We start from the raw sequence: 19472 nt of genomic DNA on the forward strand, positions 1-19472 counted from the left end.
TGTAGGAATTATATTTTTGGTGCCTACTTTTTGGCGTTATATTTCCTTAATGCCTTCAGTTTGGGCATTTTTTTTTTTTATACCTACTTTTTTGCGCTTATTTCCGTTTCTTGGCTAGTGCTTGTGCGTACTATAAAGTGCTATCCATCCCGGCGTCGGATTTATTGGTATTGCCTCACATCCATGTTACAGCGTTTTGGAATCAGGTGATCTCAGCTGTGTATATTTTTTGACAACCAGCTGAAAGTGTTTTTACTTATGAGTCTGTACAATGTTCTGGTGTCACCAATCATAACAAAATGCAATTGGTTCGTAAACATTAGCGTTTTATTACAATATGTACTCGAAAAATTGATTATAAGCAAAAGTGGTCTTCTTCACGCTTATAACCGACTTATGACCGACCATGAGTAATTATTTGCTCCTTTCTTTCCCCTTCTTCCCTTCTTCCACAAGTTACAAGTTAAATTATTCACTGATTTATTTGTAAACAAATAACTATGCACAACCTAGAAATTCCATGGTAACACATAAGTTCGAGATTATTTGCAGCAAAAGGATCTCTGCAACAACAGATACGATCCGTTCAGTGACCTTTATTTTTAACGCTCTAATAGTTCTCATTCACGACAGGACCGTAATCAGTTAATAATAATTATCAGCACCGATGTTTGAAAGTGTAACAGACAATATAAGCGGGAAGAAAGAACTATCCAAAAGATTATTTGTTAAGTCAATCATTGTGATATTTGAGTTGCTACTTTAAAGGTATGTATTAATTTTAATAATTCTAAGTCCTATTCTATACTCCATGGCAAAACAAAAAAAGCATATATATAAGAAATACAAATAATCTAATTTCAATTCCTTATTTACCGTTGCAGTAGTGGTCAATTGCTGTAAAACGTTATTGGAATACAGAATTAGTTATTGTGTGTTACAGAACTAGTTGTTGTCTGCTACAATTGTATGGTTATTCATTTATTTTTATCGCTTCATTAAAAAAACAAATCAATGAAGTCGTCCTATACAGAAAAATTATATATTTAAACTTTTAATCATTTTCTCCATTGCGCAATTTTTTATTCGGCTGTAATATGTTATATTATATATTATTTCTTGAAGTCTCGTAGAAATTGCACTGAAAATTATACATTTAGTTCTAAATTTTGATGCATGAAGATTTCCAACACTAATATCATTTTAATTCCCAGACTGCCGGTAACCCTACTTCTGTATTGATTAGAAAATCTTTGCACTTTATTTTGGAAACAAATCCTATTTCGTCGTTTAGAACAGGTGAAAAATCTCGGTTTTAATACAAAATTGGATGCAATGAATTTTCATAATTTCAATAAATTTACTGCTAATTGTGAACTTGGCTCAATTAGAAAGTAGGAAGCAGATACCCATAAATTATCCTCAATATAGTGGTGTCGGTAAAGGTGGACACAGCTGGCGAGGTATCAGTCTTGAATATAGATTAACCACCGTACGAATAAAACAAACTGCTGTCGGTGGCGACGGCGCAAAAGATACATAAATATATGTACGTAGAAAAATATGACAAAAAATAAACATAGAGGAAAATCAGAAATTTTTTCAGTGAAAATTGGTTTCTAGTTGTGTACGGATCAAAATACACTCAGCACTTTTGCTTATATTACTAATTGCATTGATTTGCTGCAGAAACGGCATTTAAATAGAAAAGCAAAATATTTTTGCCGAAAAAACTAAACGAAATTTACATTAAAACTGTTTTTGTTTATGATTAATGCGGAATTCGTGTAAAATTCGAAGTGTTGCAAAAAATTACTTTAAGAATTGCACTAAGCAAATATATTAATTGTGTTGATTAGTTCATTGACGTTGAGATATAACTATGGCTGAGGTGCGTCGGCGGAAAGGCGACAATGAGGCTGATGATGCTGGTGAGAAATTAGGGGAGGGAGACAAACGTAATTCTGCTGCGGACTCATCTGATCATGTAAGTGAATTTTGGAAAAACGAAGAATTTATATAAAATACGTTGAAGCGTTTAATCAAAATGATATTGAATGTATTAATATGTATGTATGTACAGGCAAACTATATCTAATAAAAAAAAGCTGTGGATTTGCTGTTGTCTAATCAGCTTAATTGAGATGTTATCTTTTAAATAAAAGGTAATACAATCACTGCCTTTCTTGAAACGTGTACTTTAGATAACAAAATAAATCTATTTTTTTCTTATTACTGCCGAGAAGGGAAGCTAAATATAACATATATAAATATGAATGGATGTGTATTAAATAGGAAAATGTGAGTAACAAGTTAGACTCTATTTGATCGTCAGTTTTAATACTCTGCCATTTCAAAGTCTTTAAAATACACATTTTGCGCGAATGCAAAAATTGAAAACTAGTGGTTGGTCAAAAGTCCGCATATGAGGCGAAAGGTCTTAGACTAGAAAATAACAAAAATTAAGTAAAAGTTTAAGTAAAAATAAAACAAGGAATAAGAAAAACGGAATTTTGCTGTTGATAGGTGTTGTCAGTATATTTTAACAACATGGAAAGAATGTATAATGCAAAGAAAATCCAATTAGTTGCCTTTTTCAATACATACATACATGCAATGTGTACATACATAATATGTATTATATTTCTTCATATACAAGAATTACGCATCGATTTCATCCACATAGTATAACTTGGAATGCGTAAATCGTGTCTTAAAGGTTGTTTTGGAATTTTTTTTCATGCTCGGAGCTTCTTTAATGATTTACTCTTATTGGTGTATTTATTTAATCATTTATTTATTATTTACTATCACTATTTTTTTACTAGAATTGCTAAGTTATTAGACAGTTAATTTTCTGGTAATATATTATTAAACACTATCACATACAGTAACACATAAATTAATAAAGAAATTAAGTAATGTGGGAAATAAATTCATAGGATATACGGAAGCTTATTTATATAGATATTTAAGTAAAGAGACCTTTGGTTTAGGTATATTTAAATTAAATTTCTCAGATCCGCTCTGATCAAATGTACCGATTGTGTGCCCAATGCGAAGTCGGATGAAGGCAATGATGTCCTTGGTACGGATAGTTGGGTTTAGTGCCTGTTGTAATGAAGCTGTCATAACGGTGTTGCATTGCACTCAATGCCGCAGTTCTTTCCTTTGAAAAATATTCCATTGCTGCAGTCTTAGCTTTTTGGTCGGCAAGCTCGTTCCCTATAATACCCCCGTGGTAGGGAATCCACATTATTTTGCCTCTATTTTGATGCTCGACTATACGGATGCTCATATACGGAGCATACTTGGAATAAGGGATGATTTGTTTGTTGTGCTCATGATACCTGATATTGTGGACTTGCTATCGATAAAATAATTGCTTTTAATTAGTTTTCGATGACCCTATTATGGCATTGTATATAACTACAGCTTCTGTTGTGTACACAAAACAGTAGTAAGGTAGTAGACCCGACGTATTTTTTTGTTATAATTATTAGTTATTAGTATTTATAATACTTTGCACAAATTTGTATTATTTCTCTTACTCCTAATGAATCTTACATATGTTTGCTTAAATATAATGGGCTGTAGTCTATGCCCATCATAAATGCTGAGCTATAAAAGGCGACTTTATTTTTAGTATTTTCATAGCCAGTTTAGTAGATATATAGTGCTAACGAATAACGGCGTTAGTTGGGTTAGATAACAAAATTAGCCATCTCAAGCCATTCATTCTGCCCCCTTACACCATAAGAAGCTCCCGCTCAACATTTATAATATCGTCAGTACTAAATCCTGGCGTCCTGGAAAATATTAAGTAAAATGTCACTGTTGTGGTATAAAACTTCTACTTTAGAATACCAGATTCAAATAGTAGAGCAGACGAATAAGATAAGATCGTACTTTCATAGATGGCAGAAGACGGTAATCCATCTGCATTTGTTGCAGAAAATTCGACTGTTATAGATGCTTCTAAAAGCGAAGTTCGTAACAACGTCACTGGCCTCCTATGATGACAATTATTCCGTTTCCACGACAGTCGGTTCTACGTTACCGAAACGACCCGGATTTATATCCGGCCAAGGACTGTCACTCCAGCAGCATTCCCCGTATGTAAGTACGGAGAATGTTTATGCTGCTACAACAACAACAACAACATTACAATTATTCCATAATGTAGTCCGGCAATGACATTGATGAGTTGGGTTCCAAAGTGAGCGTTTACATCGCCAGCCTTTCCCGATTTTTCACTGCGATTAATCTAGAGCTTTTTCCCACTAAATCCAAGGTGATCCTCTTTATCAACTGGACGAAGAAAGTCAATCTGCAGTTAACGGCGAAACTCGATGACCCATCCCCAAAATGTTGGGATCATTTGCTAAAGCCTTAGACACCTCCCAGGCGACTACACCGACGAGATCGAGGACCAAACACGACTGCAACTACTTGATCGGGGATATATAGACCGACATTCATAATCATCTATTCACATGCCCTCTCAAACTCACTCCCCTAATACCCATCTCCATCTGGACCCAACCTGCCAAAACAGCACGTTTCCTGGTCTCACGTTCCAGGATCCATGATAACGATCGGTCACTACTCCGCAATAACAAGCCATGTGAACTGCTACAACAGCAACAAGTCCTGTTTATAGTATTAAAATGAAAGCAATTTTGCTCGAGAATGGAGATAAAACCAATGGTTTAATGCCATGATTCGTTGCCAATTAATGTCGCAGGAGGCTTCGATTAGAGGTTTTGGAAGATAGGCTCTCATTCAAGTACAACGTGCAAAATAGTACATTGCGTTTTTTGTTGTTATATATATTTTCCATTTTATCGTTTCTGACTATAAACTGCAAATTGAAAACTGGCTCAAGTTACGCGGCAAGTAGATATTGTAATTTATTTTTTTGATTTTGAGAAAGTTTTATGACTGAAGCGTGAATGAAGTGCATACAATTCTTCATTGTTTAACGCTGTAGTTGAATGAAAAATATTTTTGTTGAAAGGACACTCTTCAAGTGCAATTAAATTAACTCGAATCGGCGCAAATGCTACAAAGATCAAAAGGTCAAAATGAGCGAATAACGTGAAGATGCAGAGCACAAAGGAGTAAAGTATACATACAAGCTGTTATATTCAAATTTGAGTGTTTTCTTCAAATATATTTGCGGAAAGTAAGTAAAATACCTATTGATTTTAGGTATTTAATGTTTACTTAATATATTTTATATTTATATTGCTTTAGGGTGACATCAACAGCTTCTGAAAGAAGCCGCATCACAGCCGAGCAACCCAGTCGAACATTTCTCTTGTAGCTTGTCGTTCACGACTGGTTTGGCGAGCGTTCTCCTTCAAAAGTGACTGATGCGTTCTTCATCGAATTCAGAAGGTCTTTCGCTGTGGGACGTGTCATCGACGTGAAAGTCGCCAATAAATACATTTCTCAATGCAAAAGTAGCCTGAACTAATTACTGCAAATTGGCGTGCCAAACTCTTTCAAACGCTTGCTGTACATCAACAAAGACTGCACAACAGTACTTTTTGTATTCTAGTGCATCTGTGATGACATTCACAACTCGATGGCACTGGTCAGATGTTCCATGTTCCTTTCTGAACTCAAACTGATGTTCCCTTATGACAGCAAGTTCATCCAACACTAGCAACAATATTAGGCTGTAGTTTTGGTAGTATACCTTTTCATTTGGGAATGGATATGTTATTAAGAATCGTTAAAAAAGAGAAAATACCTGGCATAATCGTTCTACGCTGTTTAATACTTTCAATAATTTTCGAAACTGAAATCTTACTTAAAATAAATTTATTATGATTTATTTCCTCGAGCATAAAGTGTGAGGCTACATCGCACTTATGTTAGTTCATTTCTGCAAAGAAGAAAGCACAATAAGTTTCTTGGAAATAGAAAAGCTTTTATTTCAACTAAATTTTCTAATAAAAAAGGTTTTAATTCTTTCAATTTGATATTTCTAATTTTTCTGGACTCCTATTACATACATATGGTTTTAAGTATGCTCTCAACTATCGGAAGTCTAGATTGTCCGAGCAGTACACTTGTACCGTATAAAATGAATTCTGATAAAGCAATAATGAATTCATACCAACAGTAAATAATGTTGATTTATTTGTGCCATTATTGTCAAGCTGCTCAGTCTATTCACGTTCAACGCAACTTCCAGTATACACACCTGTTAATTAATTAATTTCCCGCTGACAATTCTGTTAGTGGCAATCATTTTCCACCCCTAACAATAGCTTGCTTATACGGAATATGAGCTTGCATTAATACATATGGATATGCATTTTTATGTAAGGTGTTGCCTAAACCGATTTAAAAACTTGAAACATTTAAAATTTTTTTCTCATCCCGAATTTTTCTAAAAATATCTCTCTCAAACTGCGGAACGAAATGAAATATCAAATTTTCTTTCTTAAGATTGTTTTTGACAAAATGAAATGAAAAATAAAAACCCAGTCTGAAAGCAAACACATGTACTGCGAGCCAGAACTGGCGTTACCAGAGACGTTACCCCTCATTGGACAAACTCCGGTCACGCCATTCACATACTGTTTGCGCAAAAAGTGGGTAACTCTCCCCTTACCAGTGTAACATATCGCGCGTTTCGTAGAAGCAAAATATCAAAATGAACGGGGTTTTTAGCTTGTTTCGTCGAAACCGCAGGTTTCCTCTGTCTACCGTTAGAGGAGAGCTGAGATGACGATCGACGCCTTCAGCGCGCTTAACTTAGTAAACTGATAAAACAGTATATACATAGTTTTATTTAAACATATAAATATTAAAAAAAAAAAATTTAATTTTTTTTCGAAATGGTCACCATTTTCTTTAACGCAAGCCTTCAAATGATTAGGCCATTCAGCTATTGCTCGAACCAAAGATTGTTTGAGGCTCTCCAAATTTCTGTGAGACCTTCGACAGGCCATATGCCCCAATTCTGACCACAAACTGTAGTCCAATGGATTCATATTTGGATTTCTAGACGGCCAATCTTCTGCGGCTATGAACCCAGAAATATTTTTCTTATCCCCTGCTGGGTGGTTTTTGCCCTATGAACTGGAGCGAAATCTTGCTGGAAGATCCAACGCTCTCCATTGATGAGAGTACTGCTCAACTGCTTCACCACGCCTTAGACATCCTCTTGGTACACTTCTGCCCGGCCTTAGCCCCGTTTGGACAGAAATTAAGAGATATAACGCCTTTACAAGACACTCCCTACCTGGAGTCTGGATGGTGGCCACGCTGATCCCTTGGAACAAAATTGTTTGCGTCTTTTGAAGTTTTAGCATAGATTTTGTCATTTTGCTTATTAAGAACTCCGTTAACCGACGAAGGTGCTTCCAAAAATATTTGTTGGTACCGCATCGAATACTTTCAAAGCCGGAGCGTTTGTATCCATTCGGACGACATGACCCAGCCAACGTAGCCGCTGGATCTTTATTCGCTGCGATATGTCTATGTCGTCGTAAAGCTCATACAGCTCATCGTTCCATCGTCTGCGATATTCGCTGTTGCCAACGTGCAAAGGTCCAAAAATCTTCCGCAGAATCTTTCTCTCGAACACTCCAAGCGTCCCTTCATCGGATGTTGTCATCGTCCAAGCTTCTGCGCCATACGTTAGGACGGGCAAGATGAGAGTCTTGTAGAGTGTTAGTTGTGTTCGTCGAGAGAGGACTTTACTGCTCAGTACTTAGTCCAAAGTAGCACTTGTTGGCAAGAGAGATTCTACGTTGGATTTCAAGAGTATGCCGACTGTTTGTTTGAAGACAGGAGGCCCTTCGTTTTGTCCTCGTTCACCACCAGACCCATTCGCTTTGCCTCCTTATCCAGTTTGGAGAAGGCAGAACTAACAGCGCGGTTGTTAAGACCGATGATGTCAATATCATCGGCATACGCCAGCAATTGTACGCTCTTATAAAACATTGTGCCTGAGCGATTGAGTTCTGCGGCTCGTACGATGCTCTCCAACATCAGGTTAAAGAAGTCATACGACAGCGAGTCACCCTGTCTGAAACCTCGTTTGGTATCAAACGGCTTGGAGGGGTCCTTCCCAATTCTGACGGAGCTGCTGGTGTTGAGCAACGTCATCTTGCAAAGCCGTATTAGTTTTGTGGGAATACCAAATTCAGACATCGCGGCATACAGATAACTCCTTTTCGTACTGTCGAATGCAGCTTTCTTCTGTAAGCCGCCGAACTTTCTGGTAGAATTTTCGGGCGTTGTTCCTATTGGCCAGCATCTCAAGCTCCTCGCACTTACGTATTTCGGTCTCTGGTTTCTTCTGTCGGATAATACGTCTCTCTTCCTTTTTTAGCTCTCTGTAGCGATCCGACATGGCTCGCGTTGCGCCCGATCGCAGCGTGGCTCTATAGGCGGCATCCTTTCTTTCTGCGGCAGCATGACATTCCTCGTCGTACCAATTGTTTTTTCGGGCTCGCCGGAATCCGATTTCTTCTTCGGCGGCGGTACGTAGGGAACGATAAATGTTGCTCCATTGCTCGTGCATGCTGGTTTGTTGGGCAGTGCTCTCTGAGAGCAGGAGTGAGAGTCGAGTGGCGAATTTTCTGGCTGTCTGTTGTGATTGTAGCTTTTCGCTGTCGAACATTCTTTGCGTAGTTAGATGTAACGTACATTTGCTGCACAGAGGCGTGAGCGCAGTTTGCCTGCAACAAGGTAATGATCCGAGTCGATGTAGGGTCCTCAGATCGTACGTACATCTAATACACTAGAAGCGTGTCTTCCATCTATCACAACATGATCGATCTGGTTTCGCGTTTTTCGATCAGGGGACAACCAGGTAGCTTGGTGGATCTTTTTGTGCTGGAATCTGGTGCTGCAGACTACCATGTTTCAGGCGCCGGCGAAGTCGATCAGCCTCTGTCCGTTACCGGATGTTTCGTTGAGCAGGCTGAATTTTTTTCTACTACTTATCTTGTCTTATTCTGTCTACTTATATATAATAAGTATTTGGTCCAAGAAGCTTGAAATTTGAATTTCATAGTTTCGTTGTTCACATCCATAAGCACATATACATGTAAACTTATATACAAATCCTAATACTTTTTCTACTTTTCTTCTACATTTCTAGGTCGACTCAGAAGAGGAAAAGTTACCAGAGGAAAAATTTGTTGACGAGCTATCAAAATCCCTCCCTCAGGGAACAGATAAAACTCCGGAAATTTTGGACTCAGCTTTGAAAGATCTTCCCGACAGGTAAATATTTGTATTATAGTTCAGCAAAGTTAACAACAAACTTTATTAAGTAATAAATTAGAATTGAAGTTGTTTAATGCACGTGTATTTATGCGAACGGTCTCAATTGGCACATTGGTTTTTCACTCAAGCATTTCTTATTTTCTAATTTAGATGGAAGAATTATGTTATTCGAGGCATTTTTACATGGATTATGATATGCGGTTTTGCCCTTATCATATATGGAGGTCCTTTGGCGTTAATGATCACGGTATATATCATAAATTACGGCATTGTTAAACTAAAATCTCGACTAATTATTAATATTTTCTTTTGAAGACGCTCCTTGTGCAAGTTAAATGTTTCCAAGAGATTATTTCAATTGGTTATCAGGTTTATCGTATACATGGACTTCCCTGGTTTCGCAGTTTGTCCTGGTATTTTCTGCTGACATCCAACTACTTCTTCTATGGTGAAAACTTGGTCGACTATTTTGGAGTAGTTATCAACCGTGTGGTATGTTGGCATTGCTGTAAATATAGTATACACTAATTTTCAGGATTAAATGCTTTTTATTTCTCTATTTGCTTTCAAATAACTGCGTTTTCTATCCAAAAATCACCCCTAATAACAATCAACAAAAAAACGTATACATATCAGGAATATTTGAAGTTTTTGGTGACCTATCATCGTTTCCTGTCGTTTGCATTGTATTGCATTGGTTTTGTCTGGTTTGTGCTGTCGCTGGTGAAAAAGTATTATATGAAACAGTTTAGTCTGTTTGCTTGGACACATGTCTCTCTGCTGATCGTGGTCACACAGAGTTACTTGATCATACAAAATATCTTTGAAGGTGCGTTCATGTATATTTTAATAACAAAATTGTCTGTTCTTTTTGAAATGCAACTCTTAAATTTTATTTTTCATATTATTAATTATGTAAAAAAATATGAAATCACGTGAAAATCATAAACACAAGAAAAACGAGTAATACTCAAAATCTCTGCGTAAAGTCTGCTTTATGGAAGAAGTAAGTCATATTTTTGCCAATGTACCGGTAAACCCGACCTCGCTTCGCTTCCAAATTAATGGAAAAGTAAAACACAAAGATGTTTGTTTTTTTGTTTTACAAAAAGTATTATTTTATCCAAAACCGATTCTCTCTTACAAACTGTTTCTGGAATTTATTCTAGATTTCAAGCGAGTGAACTATTAAAAAAAAATTGTATTCGTTATTAATTATTTTAAAATTGTATAAATATATTGATCAAGAATCACTAGGCAACCGGAAGAATCAGCTTTATAAAAAAAAAGTATTGTATAATAAGCCATAGCTGTATGTGTATATGACAGGTAAAGGCCACATCTTTTGGATGAAATTGTGAGCACAACATTAAAAATGTTGGGGTCCTAGAACTAGTAATTAATGGAAATTGCTGTTTTAGTGTTATACCTATAAACGAATTCATGGAAGAAATTCGGAGATATTTTATATGGAAGAAAATTTTCAATAAGTATGCAAAAACAAAAAATAAAACTGAAAACCCCTCGCGAAATTTGAGCAGCTTCAAACTTACAATTTATGTATTATAATAAAATGGAATGGAATATAAAACTGCCTACCCAGAAGGTTTCTAAAAATTCTGATTAAAAAGTTGAAAAATTTGGTGCCTTTTTGTTTAATTTGTTAAAATTTTGTGAAGGCCGTGCAAGGGCTTTGATTTTGTATTTTAATTTGTATTTACAGAGTAATCCATATAGTGTTTTTTTATCATATTTTATTTTGACGGCGACAGCTCTGCCGCTGAAAATCTTGACAGTGGGACGAAATTAATCCTCATGCACCCTTAGAAAGTGACAGTTTGGTGTCAATTTCGGGGCGGTGGCATCGTTGGCCCATTTTTCTTTGAAAAAGCTGCTGTAAACCGTATTTTGTTTAACGGTGAGCGCTACTAAGGCACGATGCACGATATACGATTTTTTGTGGAGATGGTTTGTTTTTGTGAAATTCCATGATGGGCTGATGTTATGCGAATAATTTATTAATCAGGCCGTTAAGAGGGGGTAATCGAGCAAGCCATTCGGGAGGCATAGGCAAAAACCGTCACCAAAATCTTGGAAAACGGGGTTAAGAGAGTACGTTACTCTGAGTCTAGTCAAGGCAACCACATGAATGAAATTGTGTTTCATAAATATGGGGAATGTTTGCTCTTTCGAATAAACCAATAATATATAATGAATTTTGAAAAGGAAACCACTATACGCTCAAAATAAAAACTGTGCGACATATCACAAAGATTTGACTATTTTCTATTAATTTCGTTTACAAAAATATATTTTATACCTACTACTACAAAAACCTTATAACTAAAGGGGTCAAATCTAGAATATTTCTAAGCATTCTGACTAAAGAATTTGAAATTTGGATGAAAAGTTGTTGAATTGTGTACAAAGTTTGAAACTTCGAGTTATGTATATAGTTTTTGTAGCATGACCCTATTTTTATAAAAAAATAAAAAATTGTCAAAACTTTGCAATATGACGCGCTGTTATTATTTTCACCGCCGCTGTTATTAATAATTTTATTTATATGACGGATCAAAAATTTTTCAAAATATTATTTAAATTCAAATTAAATTGGGTTTGTCCCAAAGATTTTGATATTATCTAATTCAGTATATACATACAGGGTGATTCAATAAAACTGCTGGTATTCTTTTATAAATAAAGCGCAATAAAATTTGTCAAAATTATTTTTTATTTCATCATGTTTTTTAGTTTATGATTCTTATATATGAAAACAATATTCGTTAAATGCTCACCACGACTCCTCTGGCAACACAGGATAAGACACCAAATTTGGTAAATTTCAAAGAAATTTTCAAACTTTTTAGTCAGAATTAAAAAAAAAACCTGGGTATATAATTTTATAGTTCATTCAATTTTGATAAAATATTGTGCAAATTTAAAGTGGGTAAAATTTCGTGTTGATTTTGTTTTAATTTTCGCTCAAATATCGTGCATTTGTTATAGGGAGAAAATGCGTTTGAATCACTTTTACGCATTGTTCAATTCAGTATCACTTCATGACTAAGTTTGCACAAACATTTAGTTCTAATTGTGGGTGAAATATGACAAATAATTGCTTTCAAGGATCTGCATCACCCTTGAAGCATTGACAGCACATTCAAATTCAGCACAAAAAAAAAATTAATATACTGTTAGAGAAGGAATGGAAAGTAGAATAATTCATATGGTCGACCAACTATGATGAATGACCCAATCATTGCCTACATAATTGAATATTAAAAAGCGATTACCAAACATGCAGTAGCTCACTCTTATTCATGTGTTCCGTGAAGCCTTGCAGTAAATTAAGATATGTTCTCACTATATATTGCAGTCGTTTTACTCAATATATTACTTTTATTTCATTTTATTTTTTAGGTCTTATTTGGTTCATTGTTCCCGTTTCGATGATTGTATGCAACGATGTAATGGCGTACATGTTTGGCTTCTTCTTCGGTCGTACTCCACTAATCAAATTAAGCCCGAAGAAAACATGGGAAGGATTTATTGGTGGTGGTTTTGCCACAGTTATCTTTGGAATAATTTTCTCATATATTCTTTGTCATTATCAATATTTTGTATGCCCAATACTCTATTCAGAGGAACTGGGACGCATGACAATGGCTTGTGAGCCAAGTTACTTGTTTACGAAGCAAAATTACAGCCTCAGTATGGTAAGTTATTGATAAAATTTTTACTTAAAGCTTAGCTGTGAAGGAAGTATGTTATTTTTTTTTTTTAAATTACAGTTTGGCATTGGCAAGTCTATCAGTATGTATCCATTTGTTTGGCATTCAGTTGCATTAAGTTCCTTCAGTTCAATAATTGGGCCTTTTGGAGGCTTCTTTGCTTCCGGTTTCAAGCGGGCATTTAAGATAAAGGTAGTAAAAATGTCAATTAATTGTTCAGGAATTTGGACGGATTACTTTAAATGTTTATTTTAGGACTTTGGCGATATGATACCCGGACATGGTGGAATTATGGACCGTTTCGATTGTCAATTCCTAATGGCCACATTTGTGAATGTTTATATATCTAGCTTTATCAGAACACCCGCACCATCCAAAATACTGACACAGGTTTGTTTATATATTTATTATATATGTCGCACATAGTATATCCCTTTATTTTTTTATTAATCGATTTCAATTCTCTGTAGATTTACAACTTGAAACCGGAACAACAATTACAAATTTACCAATCACTCAAAGAAAGTCTTGGCGACTTAATTACTAACTAATATATTTCCCAAAACTATTAAATTTAAGCAAATTATTTCGACAAAAAAACTACAAGTACGAGTACTGCATATTTATTTTAAATATTACTAGGAATAATTTAACTGTTTGTTCATTTTTATTATGAATATAAGATTTTCATCTTAGCTTTATAACAAGAATAGGACAGCGATTGCCACTGTTTGTTAATCCTGACTATGTATAGTATATTCACAAATACATATTTATTACAGAGCTATAAAAGGTCAATGACTCACAGACTCATCAGTTTTAAGGCGACTTTTTGTCCAACAGCTAAATGAAAAGATTTTGCAAGATTCTCTATTTAAGAAAAAATAAGTAACTGCGGGGAAAATAGTTGATCATTTTAGTGATATTTACGGCATGTTGCTGTAGATTGCAACATAATAGCTTCCTGTAGATTAGTGATGTTTTAAAATTACTTGATTTGTAAGCTTCACGACGTATATAACATGTGGCCGATCCTGACCATTGTACAATAAGATGAAGACCAGTTCACCAGTGTTTTATATTTTGTTCAAAATAATGGCTTTACCGATTACAGATCACTTCATACATAAAAAAAAACATGAAAATGAAATAATCTGTTAAGTATTTGAGAAAATTGTGCAATACTCACTGATGGGCAAAACTAAAGCTACTAAAATAACTAGTCTCAACCATTGTTAATTTAATTTGATATGTAAAACAAAGGCATACACATATTTCATTTCAAGCTTAGATCTCCTTTAATAAAAAAAGTACAGAATGAAAATTCATTAAATTAATTCTACAGAACTATTTTTTACGCTTATTAAAAAAACTGAAAATTTCCCAGCCAAAACTAACTCTACTGAACTTTTTTCCAATGACTTTTAAAAAACTGTTTTTTATCACCGCTTCTCATCCATGTGAAATTAAATATCAGCTGTAATAAATGTGGCATATGAGATAGCTTCACGTTCTGCCACGTAATTTAGCAACAATGACAACGTCGCACCTTCTGTCCGCAAGATGTTGACAATCTGGTCATCACTAGCTAATCAAATGCAATATAAAAGTTTTCACTGCGAGGTTGAAATGGAAGAGGAAAAGTAAGTTTTGATTCAATAAATACTACTTTGAAGTGTGATTTTGTTTATTTATTGTTTTTAGCGTGAAATTAAGTTCAAATGAAATGAATTTTTTCTAGCTTATTTCCATATTTCGGCTTAAAATAACTTGTGCAATTTCGCGAAAGCTAATCAACTGAGTATCAGTAAAAGCACATCAAAAAAAGCACCAATTATTGCTTTAGATTTGCGATCTATGATGATGGACTGATATCGAGACTCCGACTTTGAATCGTTTCGCCTTGAGCTACTCCTTAACACGTTCCCTGTCCCAATACAAAAATGCAAAATTGACCGACAAGTCCAACAGGGTTTTTTGAATAATTTGTTTTTTAGTAGTCATAGGATAGCTTTAGTAATAATAATAATTAAAAAACAAAAGACGGATTTAGGGTATTTCTACATGAAACACATATGGTCCATGAGCGTAGAGGGACATTTTTGCTTCTGCACGTTCATGAAACACATGTGGTTCATATACCCCCTGACGCACATATGGCTCAGGAACGTATCAGTGCTTATCAGGTGCACGTTTACTGAACCATATGTGGCTCAGCGGACAGGGAACGTGTTAACCAATTGCCTAAATCCACACTCATGGCATATTATTCTTTGCATAGAACAGAGTTGTATTTTTAAAACATAGTTGTACATTTTGCAGCCTCTACCACACGTCACAGCACCCTTGTCATCCGGTTTGTTATAGATGAACTTTTTCGAATCACAATCTTTGATATTGGACATAAATTGAATTGAGTAAAAAATATTTCTCCAATTGATTGTGCTTTAGAAAATGCTGCTCTGATTCATTGATTTTTCTTTGAAATAATATAAGTTGCACAATTTCCATCAACGTCTTTGTGTTGAGTATGACATGCTTCCTAAAACTGTAATTATTTCCTGCGTATTAGTAGTAATACTAACGGTATCACTTATATTAACGGTCTTGCATAAATCAGTTATGTTTAAATAGTTTGCTAGAAATAAACACTCAATTAGTGTAAATAAGAAAATTAAAAAAAACGATATTTAATTCATCTCCAACGTTTTAAGGAATTTGATTAGTTTTGATAGGTATAGTTTTGCCCACCAGTGTGTTTTATATTAAGAAATTATTTGGAGGTTATGTCGAGACACTTAATGCAAATATTATTTTTGAGAGCAAAAAAATAAAGGCCGATATATTTTTTATATATACATATATATATATATATATATATATTCTTTACAAAATATATTATATGTATGGCCATGTTAGCGAATGTTTGGAAAATATAAATGAGGTTTATTTTGGTAGCGGTAGCTATATCGGCTGGAAATATCTACTGACGCAAATGGTTGATGTCTCAAATACTTTTAACTGGTCCTCAAAATTTCTAAACCCTCTTATCATACAATGGGAATGTTAAGAGAAAATACACAGGTATTTTTGATAAATAAATGAGCAATTCGTGCGCTGACTATATCGCTTGCGAGAGTTATTTGAATCTTCTTCTGTATTTGTCGTGACTTGTTGAACAAATAGTGCATTATAGATGAGGGCTCCTAGAAGTGATGCGAGGTAAGTGGCAAAACAGAGATTATAGTTGTAGACTTAGTTAATGAAGTTAGTTTGAAGTGGAAAATCCTTTGATTACACTTTCCTAAAGACCTTTACTTCTTCCATTGGATTAGTGTGATAATTTTTTTCTATAAAAAATAGTAATTTTTGTCGTGGTTACTTTTTTACATTTTGATTTAATATATTTCAAGTTTCAAAATTATTATGAATTAAGCTATTTTTTGTAAGCTAGTGCAATACTTAGTCTTAACCAAATAGAACATTCTTGCGAGGGCGTGAGCAGACAAGACGATTGAAAGATAGTTTTAATTTTTTATCTTTAAAATTTTAAATGTAAGATTATAGGTGTTTGTAGTCAATGTTACATTATATCAGCTATTATCATATGTATTATAAAAATATTAAAAGAAATAAATGCATTATTGAAAATTAAAAAAAAAAAAAAAAAAAAAAAAAAATCATGTGTACAGTAAATTCAGTTCGATGTTAAAAAAAAAAACAAAAAAAAGATATGTAAATCCTTGTAAAACAAGTGAAAATCGCAAAAGATTGTCACTGAATGAGAATAAAAATGTTATGTCGTGAGATGAATAAATAGCATCAAGTATATATTTATTTATTTTATGTTCACTACAAATCTGTTTTGAGTTTGCTATGATGGGGTGTTTTTTTAAGAACTGGAGAACTTAAAATGATAATACAAAAAGATAATTCCATGGCATTTATTTTTTGCATATAATATCCGGGAAATATCCGCCGCGGCTAAGAGTTACATGATCCATTCGATTAGTCTAATTTTTGACTACTTTTTCCAATAAATCTGGTCGTATGGCGTCAATGGTGGCTTGAATATTGCAAGGAATCAATTGTTATGCTGTTTGGCAAGTTGCGCCATCTTGTGGGACCTAAATGTCGCCGTTTCCACGGCAGTCGGTTCGACGTTACCGAAACGACCCGGATTTATATCCGGCCAAGGATTGCCACTCCAGCAGCATTCCCCGTATGTAGAATGGGGAATGTTTATGCTGCTACAACAACAACCTAAATGTCGTCGCTGATTAAATTTTGGAAACAAAAATTCAGTCAGCATGGCTCGATAGCGCACGGCATTCACCGTTTTTAGGCAGCTCATTTCGAAAGAAATAATGATCGATGATGCCGCCACTGTTCTATAAATTTCGTGAGCAAATACATTTTTTTCTAAGCAAATTTCCACAATTTATCGATAGTTCTCATGTAGCTAAAAAACTCCCGATGTAGCAACATAACACATCAGAAAGTATCTCCGTTCTAGGTTTATTGAGGGAACTGGGCTCGGATGAGATATTGGCCCCTATTATGAGCTGTATTCGATCTTCGATATTCGCTGGTTGTCGAAGATCGAAAATCGAATGTCAATTTGGTATTATGAGCGGTGCAACCCTATCGAAATTTTCGTTGTTTACCGAATTTAGAGTCGAATGCAATTTTGCTTTCGATCGTGTAGCGTATAGTGGGAAAACTTGTTAAAGTGTAAGTTGTTTGCGATTATTTATGGTTTTATAGTAACCAAGTAATAAATATGTACTAATTTTGTTAATATTATGCAGGGCGAAAGTCGTGAGTACCAAACAACAATTAGAAAGGCGAATCCACAATTCGCAAAAGGGATTTGCACCAAACTTCAAGCAGCAAAAAAATGGGAGGAATTTACAACGGAGCTGAATTGCTTGGGACCACCAGTGAGAACGGCAGCAAAATGGATTAAGCTTAATAATGGTTTTTTTTTTTGTGATGTTTATAGAAATACATTTTCATATTTTTTTCGAATGACGAATAATTGAATAAAGAAAATGTATAACAAAAATAAAACAGAAAGTGTGGTGTAAAGGTTTCTATTTAATACTTTTTAGATTTTTCTATAATATTCTCAAAATTTCATTTCTTATGTTTTCTAATTCTCCGTTATTTGACTCCACTTCAATATCTTCAGCATCATCGTACACATTGGGTTGAGCAAGTCCTAGCATACCTTCATTACCAATACTCAATTTGTACGATCCCTGAGCACAAACTCGCAGAACTGTGGCTAGCTTTAAAATATTTGGAATCAATTTGGCTCGGGTGCACTGCTGCAACTGGTTTTCTGTACTGGACAGTAGGTTCACAAACGGCTCTTTAGATAATCTAAAGTTCTTTAAAAATCTGTAAGGAAATTTCTGTAATATTAAGTACGTCAACACATTTTGAAAGCTCTAAATTTACTCAGTGGAAGCCATTTCTAGGTGGTTGGATGCGTCCCTCAACTGTTTCCTACTTCTAGCTAGTTCCACTAATCTTTCATCGTCCGATGAATCGTCGAACCACAACTCCGTTGTACTCATTTTCACAAAAAATACTTTTTTTACCTTTTAAAAATAATGTTAGCAAAGAATTTCAACACAGTCGGTTTTTCTTTTATTTTGATTTGCTGTATCAGCTGAGAAAAAATTATCTATTGTAAATGCGTCGAGCGATCGAAATTCACAATAGTCCTATTCTTCAACGAATGAGCATTCGTTCGATCAGCACTTTCGACTACAGTCGAAGATCGAATGTTGCTCATAATAGGGGCCATTGTGATGAGTAGAGGGCACAAAAGAGTTTAAGGTCAAAATGCAAACAAAATGATGAGTTTGTACTTGACTACCCTTTGAGTCCTGTAAATTGTGAACATCAAACTTTTAATTATAGAAAGTTGTTTTTAATAACAACTTAGCAGGCGGCAATGGCAAAACTCCGCATTTCTTTAATAAAAAAAAATCTCCTAAAATACAGCGGTCATTCCAGGCGGACATCAGGACACACACACACGCACCCCACAAATTAGAGAAGAAGTTAGGTCAAGCACCTGACAAAAAATGTACGCGCCATTATCCATATATGGATTTAGCGCATGTAAAAAATTACCTCAGTCAAATACTCGCTATCGTCGAATGGTCAAAATCTATTGCACAATATAAATCGGCATAAAATGAGATGCAAATTAAATTCAACCAGTATAATACAATAGATTTTCATCGATGTGAAAGCATATTATTTGAATAGTTGATTGCATAGTGTAAAAATAAGATAGTATATATAATAAAAATATTGGTTTGTACTTGGTTGTTTAACATTTTTAAGAGATACAATGTAGAATAAAGCCAGGGTTTATCGAATTTTAGTTGATTTAATGGAAGCAGAAATTAATTAATATTAATTAGATATAAACAAATGAAATACCTGAATATTGTG

At 34.6% G+C, this 19472-nt stretch overlaps 2 protein-coding genes across 2 annotated transcripts; one reads left to right on the forward strand and one right to left on the reverse strand.

Annotated features, from left to right (window-relative positions):
• The first annotated feature begins 1236 nt into the window (after positions 1–1236).
• Positions 1237–15913, forward strand: LOC128859940 (phosphatidate cytidylyltransferase, photoreceptor-specific). Its single transcript, XM_054097108.1, has 9 exons — positions 1237–1987; positions 9134–9258; positions 9412–9508; positions 9577–9753; positions 9898–10090; positions 12685–12980; positions 13056–13187; positions 13251–13385; positions 13466–15913. The coding sequence occupies exons 1-9, from the start codon at positions 1883–1885 to the stop codon at positions 13544–13546; spliced, it is 1341 nt and encodes a 446-aa protein (XP_053953083.1). The 5' UTR covers positions 1237–1882; the 3' UTR covers positions 13547–15913.
• Positions 15914–18075: 2162 nt separating this feature from the next.
• Positions 18076–18725, reverse strand: LOC128859942 (uncharacterized). Its single transcript, XM_054097111.1, has 2 exons — positions 18462–18725; positions 18076–18401 (listed from the first exon to the last, which is right to left on the reverse strand). Exons 1-2 carry the CDS (start codon positions 18578–18580, stop codon positions 18116–18118), a joined length of 405 nt encoding a protein of 134 aa, XP_053953086.1. The 5' UTR covers positions 18581–18725; the 3' UTR covers positions 18076–18115.
• Positions 18726–19472: the final 747 nt, after the last annotated feature.

Source organism: Anastrepha ludens, chromosome 4 (assembly GCF_028408465.1).
Source record: "Anastrepha ludens isolate Willacy chromosome 4, idAnaLude1.1, whole genome shotgun sequence".
Taxonomy (NCBI): Eukaryota; Metazoa; Arthropoda; class Insecta; order Diptera; family Tephritidae; genus Anastrepha; species Anastrepha ludens.